This window comes from Aotus nancymaae, unplaced genomic scaffold (assembly GCF_030222135.1).
Source record: "Aotus nancymaae isolate 86718 unplaced genomic scaffold, 86718_ANA_hifiasm-v0.15.2.pri h1tg000062l, whole genome shotgun sequence".
In the NCBI taxonomy this organism is placed as follows: domain Eukaryota; kingdom Metazoa; phylum Chordata; class Mammalia; order Primates; family Aotidae; genus Aotus; species Aotus nancymaae.
Window position 1 is genome coordinate 5,312,749 of NW_026988476.1, and position 20,260 is coordinate 5,333,008.

Consider the following 20,260-nt stretch of genomic DNA (forward strand, 5'->3'; position numbering starts at 1 on the left):
TGTAATCCTAGCACTTTGGGAGGCCGAGGTGGGTAGATCACCTGAGGTCAGGAGTTCAAGACCAGCCTGGCCATCATGGTGAAACCCCATCTTAAAAAAAAAAAAAAGAAAAAAAAAAAACAGTAAAAAAATGACTGAAAAAAACAAAATTAAATTTAAAAAAATCATAGCCATTTACTAGCTTTTTTGGCTAGCCATAAAGTAAAAGTCTTTTTAAATAAGCAGTCCCTTTAATCTGTTAGAAATATCATTAAAAAAATGACTGAAAGAAAACAAAATTAAATAAACATATCATAGCCATTCACTAGCTTTTTTGGCTAGCCATAAAGTAAAAGTCCTTTTAAATCAGAAGTCCCTTTAATCTGTTAGAAATAGCATTTAAAAAAATGACTGAAAGAAAACAAAATTAAATTTAAAAAAATAGCCATTCACTAGCTTTTTTGGCTGGCCATAAAGTAAAAGTCCTTTTAAATAAGAAGTCCCTCAAATAAGTCCTTTTAAATCCAGTCTAGACTCTATTCTTTTTTGAGACGGAGTCTCACTCTGTCACCCAGGCTGGAGTGCAATGGCGTGATCTCGCCTCACTGCAACCTCCGCTTCCCAGGCTCAAGCAATTGTCCTGCCTCAACCTCCCAAGTAGCTGGGATCACAGGTGCCCACCACCAAGCCTGACTAATTTTTGTATTTTTAGTAGAGATGGAATTTTACCATATTGGCCAGGTTGTTCTCAAACTCTTGACCTCAGGTGATCCGCCTGCCTCGGCCTCCCAAAGTGCTAGGATTACAGGTGTCAGCCACTGTGCCTGGCCATGCCCCCGCTACTTTTTTTATAGAATTTTATTTTAATCTTGTGTTGCCTAGGCTAGTCCTGAGCTCCTAGGCTCAAATGATCCTCCCACCTCAGCCTCTCAAAGGGCTGGATTTACAGGCTTGAACCACTGTCCCCAACCACACACATATTAAGTGTATTTCTACCTGAGTTTTTGGTGATTGTTCTTAATTTAGGGGAAAAACTTTTTTTTTTTAATGTTATATGTCTTTACTTGACAGTAGTGATCTGCATATAGAAAGTTGCCACTAATCAGAATAATGCAAATTAAAATATCTCATTTCTTGATTTCCAAGTTGACAAAGATTTTATTAGGGATTGTGAAAATGTAGTGAAATAGAGATCAGATTAAACTTTTATGGATAAGTTTTGCCTCATAAAAGTGAAAAGCCTTAAATGATCATATCATATGTTCCAAATTCAACTTATAAGAGTGTATGATAACATTGTGTCAAAGAAGAAACATTTATGTATCATTCATATTGGCTTTACTTTTAATAGCAAGAAATTGGGAAAACTGCCATGCACAGTGGCTCACCTCTGTAATCCCAGAACTTTGGGAGGCTGAGGTGGGAGGATCGCTTGAGCCCAGAAGTTGGACACTAGCCTGAGCAACATAGCAAGACCTCATCTCTACAAAAAAATAAATTTAAAAAATTTTTAAAAAGAAATTGGAAAAGTATCAAATATCTAATGGTAGGGCATTATTTAATAAACCATATAGCCATCTGATACAATGCTGTATAACTTGAAAGTTATGTTTTAACAGAAATATTTTTTATTTTTTCCCCTCTGTATTATTTTTAAAGAGACATGGTCTTGCTCTGTTGTCCAAGTTGGAGTGCAGTTGCATGATCATAAGCTCACTGCAGCCTCGAACTCATGGACTCAAGCAATCTTCCTGCCTCAGCCTCCCAAGTAGCTGGGACTATAGGTGCATTCCACTATGCCAGCTAGTTTTTAAAATTTTTGTAGTGATGGAATTTCACTATATTGCCCAGGCTTGTTACAGGAATATTTACTGGCTTTATAAAATGCTTCCAAATGGATGTTAAATGGAAAAACACATGTGAAACACTGTGAACATGAGTTCAGTTATTAAAGAAGATATAAAAAATAAATTTGAAGGAGAGACAATTCATTCAGAAAAGACATGCAGTAGAATTATACTGGGTTTTGGAATTGGAAAATCAGATAATGCTTCATGCTTTTTTAGAATTAGATTCTGAATTTAATACTTAATAGATTTTCTTCTTCTAAATTGAAATTGGGGTCATTTTGGCTTTTTCAAAATAGCTTAAAGGTAGACTGACAATTTCTGAATTAATAGTATTTGGAAGTTTTGCCATTGTTGTTAAATCATTTGTCCATGTTACATAGCTATACAGAAATGGATCCTGTTATCATTGCTTCTGAAGGAGTAGAGAAATTTAAAAATGAAAATTTTGAAATTATTATTGTTGATACAAGTGGCCGCCACAAACAAGAAGACTCTTTGTTTGAAGAAATGCTTCAAGTTGCTAATGCTATAGTAAGTAGCTTTCAATGTAATGCCATTATTAGGACTTCGGTTAATTTATTTACAAAACCAGATTGAGTATATGACCAATATAAATTGCTCTTTGCCTGTGAGGCAGATCCCAAGTAATTTATTTTTGTTTTGGGCACCTATATCTGTGTGGTAAGGACTTAATTTCATCATTTTTGCTCTCCATTAAATATAAAATTTTCTTAAGTATGAAAAAAAATTTCCTTTCACACTTAATTATCCTGTTAGTAGGCATAAGAAAACGTTTAAAAACTAGTAATTAGCCTTTAATGTCTATTGAATTTCCTTTTTTAAATTCAGTTGGAAATAGTTAGATGAATTTTGAAAATTTTCCAAAATGAAGCATTAAAAAATATTAATGGGGCTGGATGCGGTGGCTCACGCCTATAATCCCAGCACTTTGGGAGGCCAAGGCAGGTGGATCACGAAGTCATGAGTTCGAGACCAGCCTGACAAACATGGTGAAACCTATCTCTACTAAAAACACAAAAATTAGCCGGGCATGGTGGCATATGCCTATAATCCCAGCTACTTGGAGGGCTGAGGCAGGAGAATCTCTTGAACCCAGGAAGCGGAGGTTGCCGTGAGCCAAGATTGTGCCACTGCACTCCAGCCCGGGTGACAAAGTGAGATTCCATCCCCCCCGCCAAAGAAAAAGCTGGGCTCAGTGACTCATGCTTGTAATCCCAGCACTTTGGGAGGCCAAGGCAGGTGGATCACAAGGTCAGGAGTTCGAGACCAGCCTAACCAACATGGTGAAACCCTATCTCTACTAAAAACACAAAAATTAGCTGGGCACGGTGGCATGCGCCTATAATCCTAGCTACTTGGAAGGCTGAGGCAGGAGAATCTCTTGAACCCGGGAGGTGGAGGTTGCATTGAGCCAAGATCATGCCACTGCACTCCAACCTGGGCAACAGAGTGAGACTCTGTCTCAAAAAAAAGAAATCATCATCATTTTGTGTCTCTTTAAAAGTGTGATGAAAATAATTTAGGGGAGAAGAAGCAGTTTATAGATACTTGCAGCGTATGTTATTAGGAACCCATGTCTTGCCATTGGAGTGTTAGCAGTAATTATTTGGTTTGTGGTTAATGCTAGTAAGTTTCTTTTTAGTTATGTTGTTATTTTGACCGAGTTGTGCAGATCTAAGGGAAATAGCCTCAGTGTATTTTATCTATTTTGTTTTCAGTATACACTCTCCTACTTCATATTTTTTCTGATTTGCCTTTGCACTTTTTTTTTTTTTTTTGCCTAGAATGCCATTCTTTCAAATCTTTGTATAACTTTTTCGTCTTTATTCAGCCCTTAGCTCAAACATTAGGTCCAGAGAGACCTAACTACCCTACTAGAAGATGTCAAACCTTAGGTCCAGAGAGGCCTTCTCTGACTTCCCTAGAAGATGCCTCCCATACTTCAAAACTGATAACTCTTTATCCCATTTTCATTGTTGTACATCTGAAATGTTTCCTTATTTATTATCTATGTCCTCTGACTAAAATGCAAGTTTCTTAGGACAATGATTTTCACATTTACCTTTTTGTCCTCAGGACCTGGATGGTACCTAATAATACATAGTACTTCCTCAACAAATATTTATGGATTGAATACTTATTTATACTAATATTGTGGAGTTTTTTTTTCTGGAGATGGAGTTTCACTCTTGTAGCCCAGGCCTGAGTGCAGTGGCGTGACCTCAACTCACTGTAACCTCCACCTCTTGGGTTCAAGTGATTCTCCTGCCTGAGCCTCTCAAGTAGCTGGGATTATAGGCTGGTTATTTTTTGTATTTTTAGAAGAGACAGGGTTTCACCATGTTGACCAGCCTGATCTCACTAACCTCAGGTGATCCACCCGCCTTGGCCTCCCAAAGTGCTAGGATTGCAGGCATAAGCCACAACATCCAGCTCTAAATATTGTTTTATAGCTTCTAATGATGACGTTTGCTTAGGATCAATACAAATGTTTTCTAAAGTATCTTTTCTATTTAAACTTTCTAGCAACCTGACAACATTGTTTATGTGATGGATGCCTCCATTGGGCAGGCTTGTGAAGCCCAGGCTAAGGCTTTCAAAGATAAAGTAGACGTAGCCTCAGTAATAGTGACAAAACTTGATGGCCATGCAAAAGGAGGTGGTGCGCTCAGTGCGTAAGTATCATTGATACTGTTGTTCTCTGTCTTGGGATTACATGGGGAAGGATATGTGTTTATAGCTTTCATATTGATCATTTAAAATATGTTTCATTAGTGAACCTAGTATGGTTTATAAAGGAAGTTTAAATAGAAACAATTTTGGAGCCTGTCTGATAGAGTTCTTTTATAACTAGTGAAATGAAACTTGAGTTTTATACCTTTGTCTAATTAGCTTTGGAGGCAGATTCACTTCGAATTTCAGATCTGCTGGAAATTTGTGGGGTTCTTTTGAAGTTATTTTATATTTCCTTTTTTTTTCTTTTTTTTTTTTTTCAGAGTTGCTGCCACAAAAAGTCCTATTATTTTCATTGGTACAGGGGAACATATAGATGACTTTGAACCTTTCAAAACGCAGCCTTTTATTAGCAAACTTCTTGGTATGTACAGTGGTGGGGATATAGAAAAATCTCAGGGAAATACTATGTATCTTTAGGATAAAATAGGATTTTAATTCTGCCTCACTGATTTAAGAACATCATTTCCTTCTATGACTTATTTTCCTTACCTGTAAAATAGAGATAATGGTTATTGGCTTTCTGTGGTGAAAGTGGTAAATGAGGTATATCTAGTAGAAAGTTCTTTTTTTTTTTTTGGAGGCCCCACTGGGATTTGGAAAGTTCTTTGGAAAAGCTTTAAAGCATAATACAAAAATAAGTGGTTTTAGTAATAGTGGATGTAAGGGCAATAATACTTTGGCAATGTCTCAAGGTGGTATAGTTAGAGAACATGGAATTTGGAGTTAAACCCTGGGCTGGAGTCCCTGCTTTTCTACTTTGTTGCCACTTGACTTTCTTTCTTCTTTTTTTTGAGATGGAATTTTGCTCTTGTCACTCAGGTTGGAGTGCAGTGCTGCAATCTTGGTTCACTGAACCCTCCACCTCCCGGGTTCGAGCAATTTTCCTGCCTCAGCCTCCTTAGTAGCTGGGATTACAGGCATGCGCCACCAGGCCCAGCTAATTTTTGCATTTTAATAAAGACGGGGTTTTACCATGTTGGCCAGGCTGGTCTCAAACTCCTGACCTTAGGTGACCTGCCTCAGCCTCCCAAAGTGCTGGGATTACAGGCAGATTCACTGCATCCGGTCATGCCACATAACTTTCTTAGCTTCAGTTTTCTCATTTGTATAGTGTAGTAAGAATACCTAACCCATCATAATAACCTCACAAGATTATTATGTATGTGAATGTGTTTTGTATAATGTAAAGCAAGGTATAGTATTAGTTGTTAATTTTTCTTTTTTTATCTTATAGGTATGGGTGACATTGAAGGACTGATAGATAAAGTCAATGAGTTGAAGTTGGATGACAATGAAGCACTTATAGAGAAGTTGAAACATGGTATATGAGTGACAAAAGAGAACTTGATCACAGATGTCTTCCATTAATTTTTTTATAAAGTTACTATTAAGTTGTTTGAAATGTAATTTTATTAGAGCTGTATCTTCTGCTTATTATTTTAGATGATTTATATGCAAATTATTTTAAATCTCAGTCATCTGAGCAGTTACAGAATTCAATGTTTTTATTAAAATTAAGATTAAAATCAAGGCTTTCACTAGGTTCCTTGAAGTTTTTTTGTTTGTTTGTTGTAGACAGAGTCTCACTCTGTTACCAGGCTGGAGTGCAGTGGCGCAATCTTGGCTTACTGCAGCTGCTGCCTTCTGGGTTCAAGTGATTTTCCTGCCTCAGCCTTCTGAGTAGCTGGGATTATAGGCACGCACCACCAGGCCCGGCTAATTTTTGTATTTTTAGTAGAGATAGGGTTTCCCCATGTTGACCAGGCTGATCTCAAACTGCTAACCTCAGGTGATCCGCCCACCTCAGCGTCCCAAAGTGCTGGTATTACAGGTGTGAGCCACTGTGCTCTGCTGGTTCCTTGAAGTTAAACACGTTAAAAGTAAGTTAGAACACACCCTTCTAATCTGTTTTCTTATAAATTTCTTTATATATATGCATAATATATAAAAAGAAATGTAAAAGGATGAAATTAAATATACCACATTTTCTTTACTCCACATGAAAGACCACTCTTGTAGAGAAGGATATTATTCTGATTAGGAGCTCAGGTTCTTAAATATAACATACCTGTACTTGTATCTCTGATGTATTTTTTGGCTGTATTAACGTTTTGAAATTACTTAGCCTCAATTTTGTCATCTATAAAAAGTACATAATACTACTTCATATGGTTGCGAAGATTGCATTACCTGATACATGTACAATCTCCAGCACATCATAAACGTTTGATGTATTTTATTCTCGACCATTCCGGTTTTTCTAAAAATAATCTTTTACTTTAATTACCATAGCAACTATTCTGCCTCTTTGCTTCTTACTCATCTCATCAAATAATTATGCCTTTACTTTTCTCTTAAATCCTAATGTTTCTGAGGGATCATTCTAAGTCATCTTTCTCTGGAGCTTCAGACTCATATATCTGTGTTTACTAGACCATTCTTGGATGTTGCATAGACACCTCAAATTCAGCATATCCTTATCATCCTATCCCAACCTCTTACCTCGTTGTCTCATCAATAAATGTTAACATTATTTATATTGTTGCCAGAATCAGAAACTTGGGTGTCATTATTATTTCATCCTCACCCTGCCCGCTCCTTTCTCCATCAGTTAACTAGTCCTAGCATTTCTACCTCCTAAATATCTCCATTCCATCCCCTTCTCTGTAGCCGCCCTACAGCTATGCTAGTTCATCTCTTTCCTAGATTGCTTATTGTAAGTCTTTCAACAGATCAGCTTCCAATACTCCTCCCTTTTGATGTATTTTTTCATAGTACAGCCAAAATGATCTTTCACAAATGCACATCTGATCCTATTACTGCTCTTCTTCAAGTTCTTTAGTGGCTTTCTATTGCCCTTATAAAATTTTTAACTGATTTTACCATCGAGCTCACATCTTCCATGTTGTGTTTTAGCACTGTTGTTCTTAGTATTCTATGTGTCAGCTATGCTACACTTCTTTCAATTTGTCAAATGTACATTTCTGTCTCTCACATCTGGGTTGTTGACTTTGCTAGTCCCTCTATCTCTCTTCTCACCTCCACCTTTCTCTCCTCTAGCCAATGTGGCACGCTACTTACACTAAATGTCGTTTTTCAGTGACATTTTACTTGAACCCTAGACTGAGTTGGAACTTTCTGATAGATGTTTCTATCACTTCCTACAATTAATTTTTGTATTATTCATCACAATTATTTGATATCTGTTTTCTCTGCTTAAAGGTAAAAGTAGAAGTCATAGCTGTGTTACTCATCTTTTATGTTCACAGTACCTAACACAGTATCTGGCACATAGTAGGTCTTCAGTTACTACTGAATGAATGAATTTATCCTTTATTGCCCGTTTCTTTGCTCCTTTTTCTTTTTAAATGGAGTCTTCCTCTGTTGCCCAGGCTGGAGTGCATTGGCACAATCTCAACTCACTGAAACCTCTGCCTCCCAGGTTCAAGCAGTTCTCCTGCCTCAGCCTCCCCAGTAGCTGGGACTAGAGGCGTGCACCACTACTCCTGGCTAATTTTTGTATTTTATTTTTTTTATTTTTTTTTTTTTTTATTTTTATTTTTTTTTATTTATTGCATTTTAGGTTTTGGGGTACATGTGAAAAACATGCAAGGTTGTTGCATAGGTGCATACGTGGCAGTGTGATTTGCTGCCTTCCTCCCCTTCACCCATATCTGGCATTTCTCCCCATGCTATCCCTCCCCAATTCCCCACCCCCCCGCTGTCCCCCCCACTCCCCCACAACAGACCCCCATGTATAGTGCTCCCCTCCCTGTGTCCATATGTTCTCCTTGTTCAACACCCGCCTATGAGTGAGAACATGTGGTGTTTGATTTTGTGTTCTTGTGTCAGTTTGCTGAGAATGATGGTTTCCAGGTTCATCCATGTCCCTACAAAGGACGCAAACTCCTCGTTTTTAATGGCTGCATAATATTCCATGGTGTATATGTGCCACATTTTTCCTGTCCAGTCTATCATCGATGGGCATTTGGGTTGGTTCCAGGTCTTTGCTATTGTAAACTGTGCTGCTATGAACATTCGTGTGCATGTGTCCTTATAGTAGAACGATTTATAATCCTTTGGATATATGCCCAGTAATGGGATTGCTGGGTCAAATGGAATTTCTATTTCTAGGTCCTTGAGGAATCGCCACACTGTTTTCCACAATGGTTGAACTAATTTACACTCCCACCAACAGTGTAAAAGTGTTCCTATTTCTCCACATCCTCTCCAGCATCTGTTGTCTCCAGATTTTTTAATGATTGCCATTCTAACTGGTGTGAGATGGTATCTCAATGTAGTTTTGATTTGCATTTCTCTAATGGCCAGTGATGATGAGCATTTTTTCATATGCTTGTTGGCCTCATGTATGTCTTCTTTTGTAAAGTATCTGTTCATATCCTTCGCCCACTTTTGAATGGGCTTGTTTGTTTTTTTCTTGTAAATCTTTTTTAGCTCGTTGTAAATTCTGGATATCAGCCCTTTGTCAGATGGGTAGGCTGCAAAAATTTTTTCCCATTCTGTTGGTTGCCGATTCACTCTATTGACTGTTTCTTTTGCTGTGCAGAAGCTGTGGAGTTTGATTAGGTCCCATTTGTCTATTTTGGCTTTTGTTGCCAATGCTTTTGGTGTTTTGGTCATGAAGTCCTTGCCTACGCCTATGTCCTGAATGGTTTTGCCTAGGTTTCCTTCTAGTGATTTTATGGTGTTAGGTCTTATGTTTAAGTCTTTGATCCATCTGGAGTCAATTTTAGTGTAAGGTGTCAGGAAGGGGTCCAGTTTCTGCTTTCTGCATATGGCTAGCCAGTTTTCCCAACACCACTTATTGAACAGGGAATCCTTTCCCCATTGCTTGTTTTTATCAGGTTTGTCAAAGATCGGGTGGTTGTAGATATGTTGTGTTGCCTCCGACGCCTCTGTTCTGTTCCATTGGTCTATATCTCTGTTTTGGTACCAGTACCATGCTGTTTTGATTACTGTAGCCTTGTAGTAGAGTTTGATGTCTGGTAGTGTGATGCCTCCTGCTTTGTTCTTTTTGCTTAGAATTGACTTGGCTATGCGGGCTCTCTTTTGGTTCCATATGAAGTTTAAGGTGGTTTTTTCCAGTTCTGTGAAGAAGGTCATTGGTAGCTTGATGGGGATAGCATTGAATCTGTATATTACTTTGGGCAGTATGGCCATTTTCACGATATTAATTCTTCCTAACCATGAACATGGAATGTTTCTCCATCTGTTTGTGTCCTCTCTTATTTCGTTGAGCAGTGATTTGTAGTTCTCCTTGAAGAGGTCCTTTACATTCCTTGTTAGTTGTATTCCTAGGTATTTTATTCTCTTTGTAGCAATTGTGAATGGCAGTTCGTTCTTGATTTGGCTCTCTTTAAGTCTGTTATTGGTGTATAGGAATGCCTGTGATTTTTGCACATTGATTTTGTATCCTGAGACTTTGCTGAAGTTGCTTATCAGTTTCAGGAGCTTTTGGGCTGAGATGAGGGGGTCTTCTAGATATACAATCATGTCGTCTGCAAATAGAGACAATTTGACTTCCTCCTTTCCTAATTGAATACCCTTTATTTCTTTTTCTTGCCTGATTGCTCTGGCTAGAACTTCCAGTACTATATTGAATAGGAGTGGTGAGAGAGGGCATCCTTGTCTAGTGCCAGATTTCAAAGGGAATGCTTCCAGTTTTTGCCCGTTCAGTATGATATTGGCTGTCGGTTTGTCGTAAATAGCTTTTATTATTTTGAGATACGTTCCATCGATACCTAGTTTATTGAGGGTTTTTAGCATAAAGGGCTGTTGAATTTTGTCGAAGGCCTTCTCTGCATCGATTGAGATAATCATGTGGTTTTTGTCTTTGGTTCTGTTTATGTGGTGAATTACATTTATAGACTTGCGTATATTGAACCAGCCTTGCATCCCCGGGATGAATCCTACTTGATCATGGTGGATAAGCTTTTTGATGTGCTGTTGTAATCGGCTTGCCATTATTTTATTGAAGATTTTTGCATCTATGTTCATCATGGATATTGGCCTGTAGTTTTCTTTTCTTGTTGAGTCTCTGCCAGGTTTTGGTATTAGGATGATGTTGGTCTCATAAAATGATTTGGGAAGGATTCCCTCTTTTTGGATTATTTGGAATAGTTTCAGTATGAATGGTATCAGTTCCTCTTTGTATGTCTGGTAGAATTCGGCTGTGAACCCATCTGGACCTGGGCTTTTTTTGGGTGGTAGGCTCTTAATTGCTGCCTCGACTTCAGACCTTGTTATTGGTCTATTCAGGGTTTCGGCTTCTTCCTGGTTTAGGCTTGGGAGGAGGCAGCTGTCCAGGAATTTATCCATTTCCTCCAGGTTTTCTAATTTATGTGCATAGAGTTGTTTGTAATAATCTCTGATGATGGTTTGAATTTCTGTGGAATCTGTGGTGATATCCCCTTTGTCATTTTTTATTGCATCTATTTGATTATTCTCTCTTTTCTTTTTTATTAGTCTGGCTAGTGGTCTGTCTATTTTGTTGATCTTTTCAAAAAACCAGCTCCTGGATTTATTGATTTTTTGAAGGGTTTTTCGTGTCTCTATCTCCTTCAATTCTGCTTTGATCTTAGTTATTTCTTGTCTTCTGCTAGGTTTTGAGTTTTTTTGATCTTGCTCCTCTAGCTCTTTCAATTTTGACGATAGGGTGTCAATTTTAGATCTCTCCCTTCTTCTCATGTGGGCACTTATTGCTATATATTTTCCTCTAGAGACTGCTTTAAATGTGTCCCAGAGATTCTGGTATGTGGTGTCTTCATTCTTGTTGGTTTCGAAGAACGTCTTTATTTCTGCCTTCATTTCATTGTTTATCCAGTCAACATTCAGGAGAAAGTTGTTCATTTTCCATGAGGCTGTGCGGTTCTGGGTTGGTTTCTGAATTCTGAGTTCTAACTTGATTGCACTGTGGTCTGAGAGACTGTTTGTTATGGTTTCCGTTCTTTTGCATTTGCTGAGGAGTGATTTACTTCCAATTATGTGGTCAATTTTAGAGTAGGTGTGATGTGGTGCTGAGAAGAATGTATATTCTGTGGATTTGGGGTGGAGAGTTCTGTAAATGTCTATTAGGTTTGCTTGTTCCAGGTCTGAGTTCAAGTCCTGGATATCCTTGTTAATTTTCTGTCTCGTTGATCTGTCTAATATTGACAATGGTGTGTTGAAGTCTCCCACTATTATTGTGTGGGAGTCTAAGTCTCTTTGTAAGTCTTTAAGAACTTGCCTTATGTATCTGGGTGCTCCTGTATTAGGTGCATATATATTTAGGATCGTTAGCTCTTCTTGCTGCATTGATCCTTTTACCATTATGTAATGTCCTTCTTTGTCTCTTTTGATCTTTGTTGCTTTAAAGTCTATTTTATCAGAGATGAGAATTGCAACTCCTGCTTTTTTTTTCTCTCCATTTGCTTGGTAAATCTTCCTCCATCCCTTTATTTTGAGCCTTTGTGTATCCTTGCATGCGAGATGGGTTTCCTGGATACAGCACACTGATGGGTTTTGGCTTTTTATCCAATTTGCCAGTCTGTGTCTTTTGATTGGGGCATTTAGTCCGTTTACATTTAGGGTTAATATTGTTATGTGTGAATTCGATCCTGTCATTTTGGTGCTAGGTGGCTGTTTTGCCCTTTGGTTGATGCAGATTCTTCATTGTGTTGATGCTCTTTACCTTTTCATGTGTTTTTGGAGTGGCTGGTACTGGTTGTTCTTTTCTATGTGTAGTGCCTCCTTCAGGAGCTCTTGTAGAGCTGGTCTGGTGGTGATGAACTCTCTGAGTTCTTGCTTGTTCACAAAGGATTTTATTTTTCCTTCACTTATGAAGCTTAGTTTGGCTGGATACGAAATTCTGGGTTGAAAGTTCTTTTCCTTAAGGATGTTGAATATCAGCCCCCACTCTCTTCTGGCCTGTAGGGTTTCTGCTGAGAGATCTGCAGTGAGTCTGATGGGCTTCCCTTTGTGGGTAACCCGACCTTTCTCTCTGGCTGCCCTTAGTATTTTCTCCTTCATTTCAACCCTGGTGAATCTGATGATTATGTGTCTTGGGGTTGCTCTTCTAGAGGAGTATCTTTGTGGTGTTCTCTGTATTTCCTGGACTTGAATCTTGGCCTGCCTTGTTAGGTTGGGGAAGTTTTCCTGGATAATATCCTGAAGAGTATTTTCCAGCTTGGATTCATTCTCTTCGTCACATTCAGGTACACCTATCAAACGTAGATTCGGTCTTTTCACGTAGTCCCATATTTCTTGTTGACTTTGTTCATTCCTTTTTACCCTGTTTTCTCTAATCTTGCCTTCTCGTTTTATTTCATTCAGTTGATCTTCGACCTCTGATATCCTTTCTTCTGCTTGGTCAATTCGGCTGTTGAAACTTGTGCATGCTTCACGAAGTTCTCGTGTTGTGTTTTTCAGCTCCATCAATTCGCTCATATTCCTCTCTAAGTTGTCCATTCTTGTTAGCATTTCGTCAAGTCTTTTTTCAAGGTTCTTAGTTTCTTTGCATTGGGTTAGAACATGTTCTTTTAGCTCACGGAAGTTTCTTATTATCCACTTTCTGAAAGCTGATTCTGTCATTTCATCACCCTCATTCTCCATCCAGTCTTGTTCCCTTGCTGGTGAGGAGTTGTGATCCCTTGTAGGAGGAGAAGTGTTCTGGTTTTGGGTGTTTTCATCCTTTTTGCGCTGGTTTCTTCCCATCTTTGTGGATTTATCCACCTGTTGACTTTGTAGTTGTTGTCTTTCTGATTTTGGTAATTTTAAGTCTGCTGTGGCAGAACTCATAAACCCCCTGCTCTTCCCCCCAGGTGTTCTGTCCCAGGGAGTTACGGTTTTATGGTGTTCCCCTGTGCGGTTGCTGTTTTCCCTGCCCACAAGGTGGCAGCCTAGTCACACTCAGTTTGCAGAGGCTTCGCTAAGCTGCTGTGGGCTCCACCCAGCTTCGTGTGAACTTCTGGGTGTAGTTAGAACTGCTTCCGCGATGTTGGCCCGCCCCTGTAGTGACGGAGTCTCTGTAGTGGCGGATTGCCTTGTTAGATTGCCCTGGGAACAGCAGGGTGCCTATGGAGAATGCCCCTCCTCCACAGAGCTGGACCGTCCCGGTTTCAGTTGTGTTTCAGGTCTTCTTGCTGGGTAAGAGGGGACACCGTCTCATCTGATCTGCCTCCGGAGCCGCTGCGTTGGCTAAAGCCGCGGCTCTGAGATTCGTGGCGCTGGCCTGGCTCCCCGTTTCAGCTCCCCTTGCTGGCTTATAGGGGACTCAGACTCTCTCACTTTGTACAGTGAGCCGTTGCCTCAGGGTGCCGGCCCAGCGGCTGCGCCGTTCAAGCCAGCGGCACCAGCGGCGCTGGCGACCCGTGTGGCTTCTCTGCGTGTGAATCTCCTGGTCTGTGGGCAGTAAAAATCAGTCTGGAAATACGGCGTCCACTCACCCTCTGTGCTTTCTCTCGGAGCTGCATTCCCGAGTTCCTCCTAAGCGGCCATCTTGGATCTCCTAATTTTTGTATTTTAGTAGAGACGGGGTTTCACCATGTTGGCCAGGCTGGTCTTGAACTCCTGTCCTCAGGTGATCCTCCCACCTTGGCCTCCCAAAGTGCTGAGATTACAGGCATGAGCCACCATGCCTACCTGCTCCTTCCTTTTTCTTGAATAACCCTGGTCAGGTGATTCTCCTGCCTCAGCCTCCCAAGTAGCTGGGATTACAGGTGTGTGCCACCACACCCAGCTAATTTTTGTATTTATTTTTTTTTAGTGGAGACGGGGTTTCACCATATTTGCCAGGCTGGTCTTGAACTTCTGACCTCGTGATCCATCTGCCTCTGCCTCCCAAAGTGCTGGGAATACAGGCGAGAGCCACTATGTCCAGGAAGGATACCTTTTTTTTTTTGCAAATGCACAGTAACCCACACCCAATCAAGAAACAGAATGTTTCCATTACTCTAAAAGGTTTGTTTATGCCCTTTTCCAGTAATGCTTCATATTATAGAATTCCTGGTCTGTGCATGGTGGCTCACACTGTAATCCCAGTGCTTTAGGAGGCCAAAGTGAGAGGATTATTTCAGGCCAGGAATTTGAGACCAGGCTGGGTAACTTAGGGAGACCCCTATCTCTTAAGAAAAATCCAGTGGCATGCATCTGTAGTCTTGGCTACTCTGGAGACTGAGGCAGGAAGATCACTTATGCTTAGGATCAGACCTCAGGTTTGAGGCTACCACTGAATTATGACTGTGCCATTGCAATCCAGTCTGGGTGATAGAGCACAACCCTCTTAAAAAACAAAAAGGAAATTCTGAGTATATCCTTTTTTTCTAATCCTTTTTTTCTATATCCTTTTTTGACTAAGCATATTTTGATATTCATTCATGTTATTTATCTATAGTTTGTTCTTTTTATTGCTGAAAAGTATTTTTCCCACAGTTTATCATATTTTTCCCATTTTCCTGTTCATAGATAACTAAGCTATTTAAGAAACTCCAGGCCAGGTGCGGTGGCTCACGCCTGTAATCCCAGCACTTTGGGAGGCCGGCGGATCACGAGGTCAAGAGATCAAGACCATCCTGGCCAACATGGTGAAACCTTGTCTCTACTAAAAGTACAAAAAACTAGCTGGGCATGGTGGTGCGTGCCTGTAGTCCCAGCTACGCGGGAGGCTGAGGCAGGAGAATTGCTTGAAACTGTAAAACGGAAGTTGCAGTGAGCCGAGATCGTGCCACTGCACTCCAGCCTGGTGATAGAGCAAGACTCTGTCTCAAAAAAAAAAAAAAAAAAAAAAAAAGAAACTCCAGTCTTCTAGAGTGTTTTTGCTATTTTATATTCTCACCAGCAATATATGGGAGTTCTTTGTGGTACATATCCTCTTGAACTTTTGATACTGTCAACCTGTTATAAATTTTATCCTAGTAAGTCTAATTTATGTGCCTTGTTTTCAGGCTTCTTGTGTGTTTGCATTTGTGTCTTCTCAGATAGAATGTAAGCTTCTCTAGGATAGGACCTATGTGTCTGTATATTCTCCCCAGCATTCATCCTGTCATCTTGCACATGGTAACTGCTTAGTGAATATTTATTGATTGTGTATATATAAGTATGCTTCAAGATGAATTCATGATTAAGGAAGAAATTACTTCTATTGAATGGAAATGTACATTCTCTAATATATCCAAATTATTTGTGTTTCAGGTCAGTTCACGTTGCGAGACATGTATGAGCAATTTCAAAATATCATGAAAATGGGCCCCTTCAGTCAGATCTTGGTTAGTTATCCTTAAAAGTTTATTTATACCTTCTTTTGTTTTCATTAAAATTTCTAAGAATAAATACACTTGCTTTAATTATTTTTTACACTTGAGTAAAAATAGGTATCTTAAGACTTAATGTCAAAAACCTGATAGTTAAACGTGGATGTTTTGAACAGTTAATCTTAAGCTGTCATTGACTTTATATTTAAATCTGTTTTAGGGGATGATCCCTGGTTTTGGAACAGATTTTATGAGCAAAGGAAATGAACAGGAGTCAATGGCAAGGCTAAAGAAATTAATGACAATAATGGATAGTATGAATGATCAAGGTAAGATGGCAGGTTATATATCTCAGGTGACAATATTCTGAATATCAGTAAGTTAGTTTCACTGTGTTCTTGTGGACAAGATGGGCAGAAATTTAGATTGAAAGAGTATTTTTACTTAGATTTATAATAGCTTGAAGGCTCTTAATCAAAGGGTTATGATTATTGGATTGCCTTCATCATTGAGAGAAATGTCTAGTACAGTACTTCTCCAAATGAGTTACAAGAAAAGAACACTAGTTCTTCATGATGTTGACAGAGATAAATTAAAAAGAGAACTCTGTAGTCAGATTTGGTGGAATGCTGGTTTTTAAGAGTTAAATTTGGCCAAGTGAGGTGGCTCACACCTGTAATCCTAGCACTTTGGCAGGCCAAGGTGGAAGGATTACTTAAGGCCAGGAGTTTAAGACAACATGGCAAGACTCTGTCTCTATGAAAAAAAAAAAATTATTGAAAGTCTATTCATAGCTTTAATATTGCTAACATACATTGGGAAACTGTAAGAGATGGATAGCTTAAGCAATGCTTACAAAATTCTTTCAGTCTGAAACATAAGGTTTTAGTTTTCTCAGTATACTACTCTGTCTCCCTGACCCTGTAAAGTCATACCTCAGAGATATTGTGAGTATGGTTCTCAACCACTGCAATAAAGGAAATATCATGCAATAAAACGAGTCATAACTAATTTTTTTGGTTTTCCAGAGTATATAAAAGTTATGTTTACACATATGTATACTGTGTCTATTAAGTGTGCAGGAGCATTATGTCTAAAAAATGATGTACAAATACAGCAATTAGCCAGGTGTGGTGGTGTGCACCTGTAGTCCCAGCTACTTGGGAGGGGAGGCAGGAGAATCACTTGAACCCAGGAGGCAGAGGTTGCAGTCAGCTGAGATTGCGCCATTGCACTCCAGCCTGGGCGACAGAGCAAGACTCCGTCTCAAAAGAAAAAAAAAAGGTTTATTGCTAAAAATGCTAATGATCATCTAAAGCCTTCAGTGCATCATAATCTTTTTGCTGGTAGATGGTCTTAGCTTAATGTTGATGACTGCTAACTGATTATGGTGATGGTTACCAAAGGTCAAGGTGGCTCTGGCAATTTCTTAAAAGACAAGAATGAAATTTGCCCCATGGATTGACTCTTCTTTTCACAAAAGATGTCTCTGTAGTATTCAGTGCTGTTCAATAGCACTTTACCTACAGTAGAACTTCTTTCAAAATTGGAGTCAGTTCTCTCAAACCCTGCTGCTCTTTTTCAACTAAGTTTATGTAATATTCTAACAATTTGAACAATTATTCATATCTGTGATTTATTATTTTTTGTAGTCTCTTTTTCCTGAGCTCCAGGTTTTCATAGTAACCCAAATAAGACTCTTTTTCTTTTAAGATTATCTTTTTCATCACCATCTCTTAACACTGCAAAAATGTTTGCATGTAGAATTCATAATTGCAACATATCTCAAGTAACCATTCTGTGCCATGCACTGTCCTGAACACTTTACATATATTAATTCATTTTATCATCGTGACAACTCCTATGGCATATTCAGTTATTATCTGCCTTTTTCAAATCAGGAAACTGTGGTACAGGGAAGTTGAGTAATTTGCCCAAGATTACTAGAGAATGGAGAGGCTGGACTTGAAAACTAAGCATTCTGGTACAAGTCCACCGTCTTGATAACTGCCTCTCTACGTGCTCCTAAATGCTAGATAGACTTTTCTTCTTACATGTTTGAAAGTTTTCCAAGACATTTGGGATTCAAAAGTAGCACTTCTTCCTTGGTAAGGGATACTTCATCTATCTACTGCATCACCTAAGCTAGAAACTGGGGTTAACCTAGATATATCCTTGCTGATTTTCTCTCTAGAGGTTATATTGATTATTGATATTGAACTATTAGAGTGACTTAACTTTTCTCCTGTCACTTGTGTCAGTTTTGCTTCATGTGTTTTCAAACTCTTTTGTTGGGTGCATCCAGATTTAGGATTTTGTCTTCTTGGTGATTGACCCTTTTATCATTATGTCACGTCCCTCTTTGTTCCTGGTCTTTTTTTTTTTTTTTTTTTTTGAGATGGAATTTCGCTCTTGTTGCCCAGGCTGGAATGCAATGGCACAGTGTCGGCTCACTGCAGCCTCTGCCTTTTGGGTTCAAGCAATTCTCCTGCCTTAGCCTCCCCAGTAGCTAGGATTGATTACAGGCATGCACCATCATGCCTGGCTAATTTTGTATTTTTAGTAGAGCTGGGGTTTCTCCGTGTTGGTCAGGCTGGTCTCAAACTCCCGACCTCAGGTGATCTGCCCACCTTGGCCTCCTAAAGCACTGAGATTACAGGTGTAATCCACCACGCCTGGCCTTCCTTTCACTGTTTTTTGTTTGTTTGTTTGTTTTTGAGACGGAGCCTCACACTATCACCCGGGCTGGAGTGCAATGGTGCGACCTCAGCTCACTGCAACCTCTGCCTCCCAGGTTCACATGATTCTCCTGCCTCAGCCTCTCGAGAAGCTGGGATTACAGGTGCACACTACCACGCCTGACTACTTTTTTGTATTTTTAGTAGAGACAGGGTTTTACTATGTTGACCAGACTGGTCTCAGACGCCTGATCTCATGATCTGCCTGCCTCAGCCTCCCAAAGTGCTGGGATTACAGGTGTGAGCCACAGCGCCCGACCTATTCCTTTTACTTTTAACCTACTGTCTAAGTCTGTTTGTGCTGCTCTAACAAAATACCTGAGGCTGAGAAGAGCCCAAGATTTGGTGTCTTGTGCTGCTGGTCTTGTCTCTGCCTCCAAGATGGTACCTTCTTGCTGTGTCTCCAGAGCGATAAATGGCTGTGTCCTCACGTGGTGGAAGGGCAGAAGGACATAAAAGGGGCCTTGTTTTCTCCAGCCCTTTTACAAGACCACTAATCCATTGTGTGTGTGTGTGTGTGTGTGTGTGTGTGTGTGTGTGTGTGTATGTGAGATGGGTGTCTTACTCTGTTGTCCAGGCTGGAGTGCAGTGTTGCAATCTTGGCTCACTGCAACCTCTGCCTCCTGGACTCAAGCAATCCTTCTGCCTCAGCCTCTGACTGTGAGCATGCACCACCATTCCCAGCTAATTTTTTTATATTTTGTAGAGTTGGGCTTTACCATGTCACCCAGGCTGGTCTTGAACTCCTGGACTCAAGTGATCTGCCCACCTTGGCCTGAGATTGAGCTGGGGTTACAGGCGTTAACCACCATGCCTGGCTACCAATCCATTCTTGAGGGTAGTGCCCTTATAACCCAATTACTTCCCAGAAGCCACGCCTTTTAATACTGTTGCTTTAGGGATTAAGTTTCAACATGAATTTTCAGGGGACATATAACATTCAGATCATAGCACCTACCTATTCATATTTGAAGTGAGTTTCATGTTGACAGCATATAATTGGGTTATTTTAAAAAATATATTCTGATAATCTTTGTCTTTTAATGGGTGTATTATTGCTATGTTAGGATTTAGTTCTGTCATTTTATTATTCGTTTGTTTATGCCCTCTGATTTTTATTCTTCTGTTTCTCCTTTTCTGCCTTCCTGTGGGTTACCCAAATATTAATTAGTATTTCATTTTAATTTACCTACAATGTTTTTGAAAATATCTCTTTGAATACTTTTCTTAGTGGTTGCTCTAGGCATTATACTATATGCACATGCTTAATTATTTTTTCTTTTTTCTTTCTTTATATGAGCTGTGGTTTTGTTGTCCACATGCTTAATTAGTGTTTTTTGAGTTGGAGTTTTGCTCTGCTGCCCAGGCTGCAGTCCAGTGGTGCAATCTCGGCTCACTGCATCCTCTGCCTCCCAGGTTCAAGCAATTCTCTTGCCTCAGCCTCCCAAGCAGCTGTAATTACAGGCATGTGCCACCATGCCCAGCTAATTTTGTATTTTTACTAGAGATGGGGTTTCACCATGTTGACCAGACTGGTCTCGAACTCCTGACCTCAGGTGATCCACTTGCCTCGGCCTCCCAGAGTCCTGGGATTACAGGTGTGAGCCACCATGCCCGGCCTGCACATGCTTAATTTATCACAGTGTACATGTATCAGTATTTTGCTACTTCAAGTGGAATGTAGAAACCT

At 39.7% G+C, this 20,260-nt stretch overlaps 1 protein-coding gene across 2 annotated transcripts in view; it reads left to right on the forward strand.

Annotated features, from left to right (window-relative positions):
• Window positions 1-20,260, forward strand: part of LOC105729434 (signal recognition particle subunit SRP54) — a 100,603-nt gene that overhangs the window by 25,747 nt on the left and 54,596 nt on the right. For both annotated transcript variants that reach the window (XM_064365788.1, XM_021674914.2), the window contains exons 8-13: window positions 2,210-2,360; window positions 4,377-4,525; window positions 4,847-4,947; window positions 5,821-5,907; window positions 15,774-15,847; window positions 16,053-16,161. In XM_064365788.1, coding sequence (XP_064221858.1) covers window positions 2,210-2,360; window positions 4,377-4,525; window positions 4,847-4,947; window positions 5,821-5,907; window positions 15,774-15,847; window positions 16,053-16,161 — 671 coding nt within the window. The remainder of the gene's footprint in view (window positions 1-2,209; window positions 2,361-4,376; window positions 4,526-4,846; window positions 4,948-5,820; window positions 5,908-15,773; window positions 15,848-16,052; window positions 16,162-20,260) is intronic.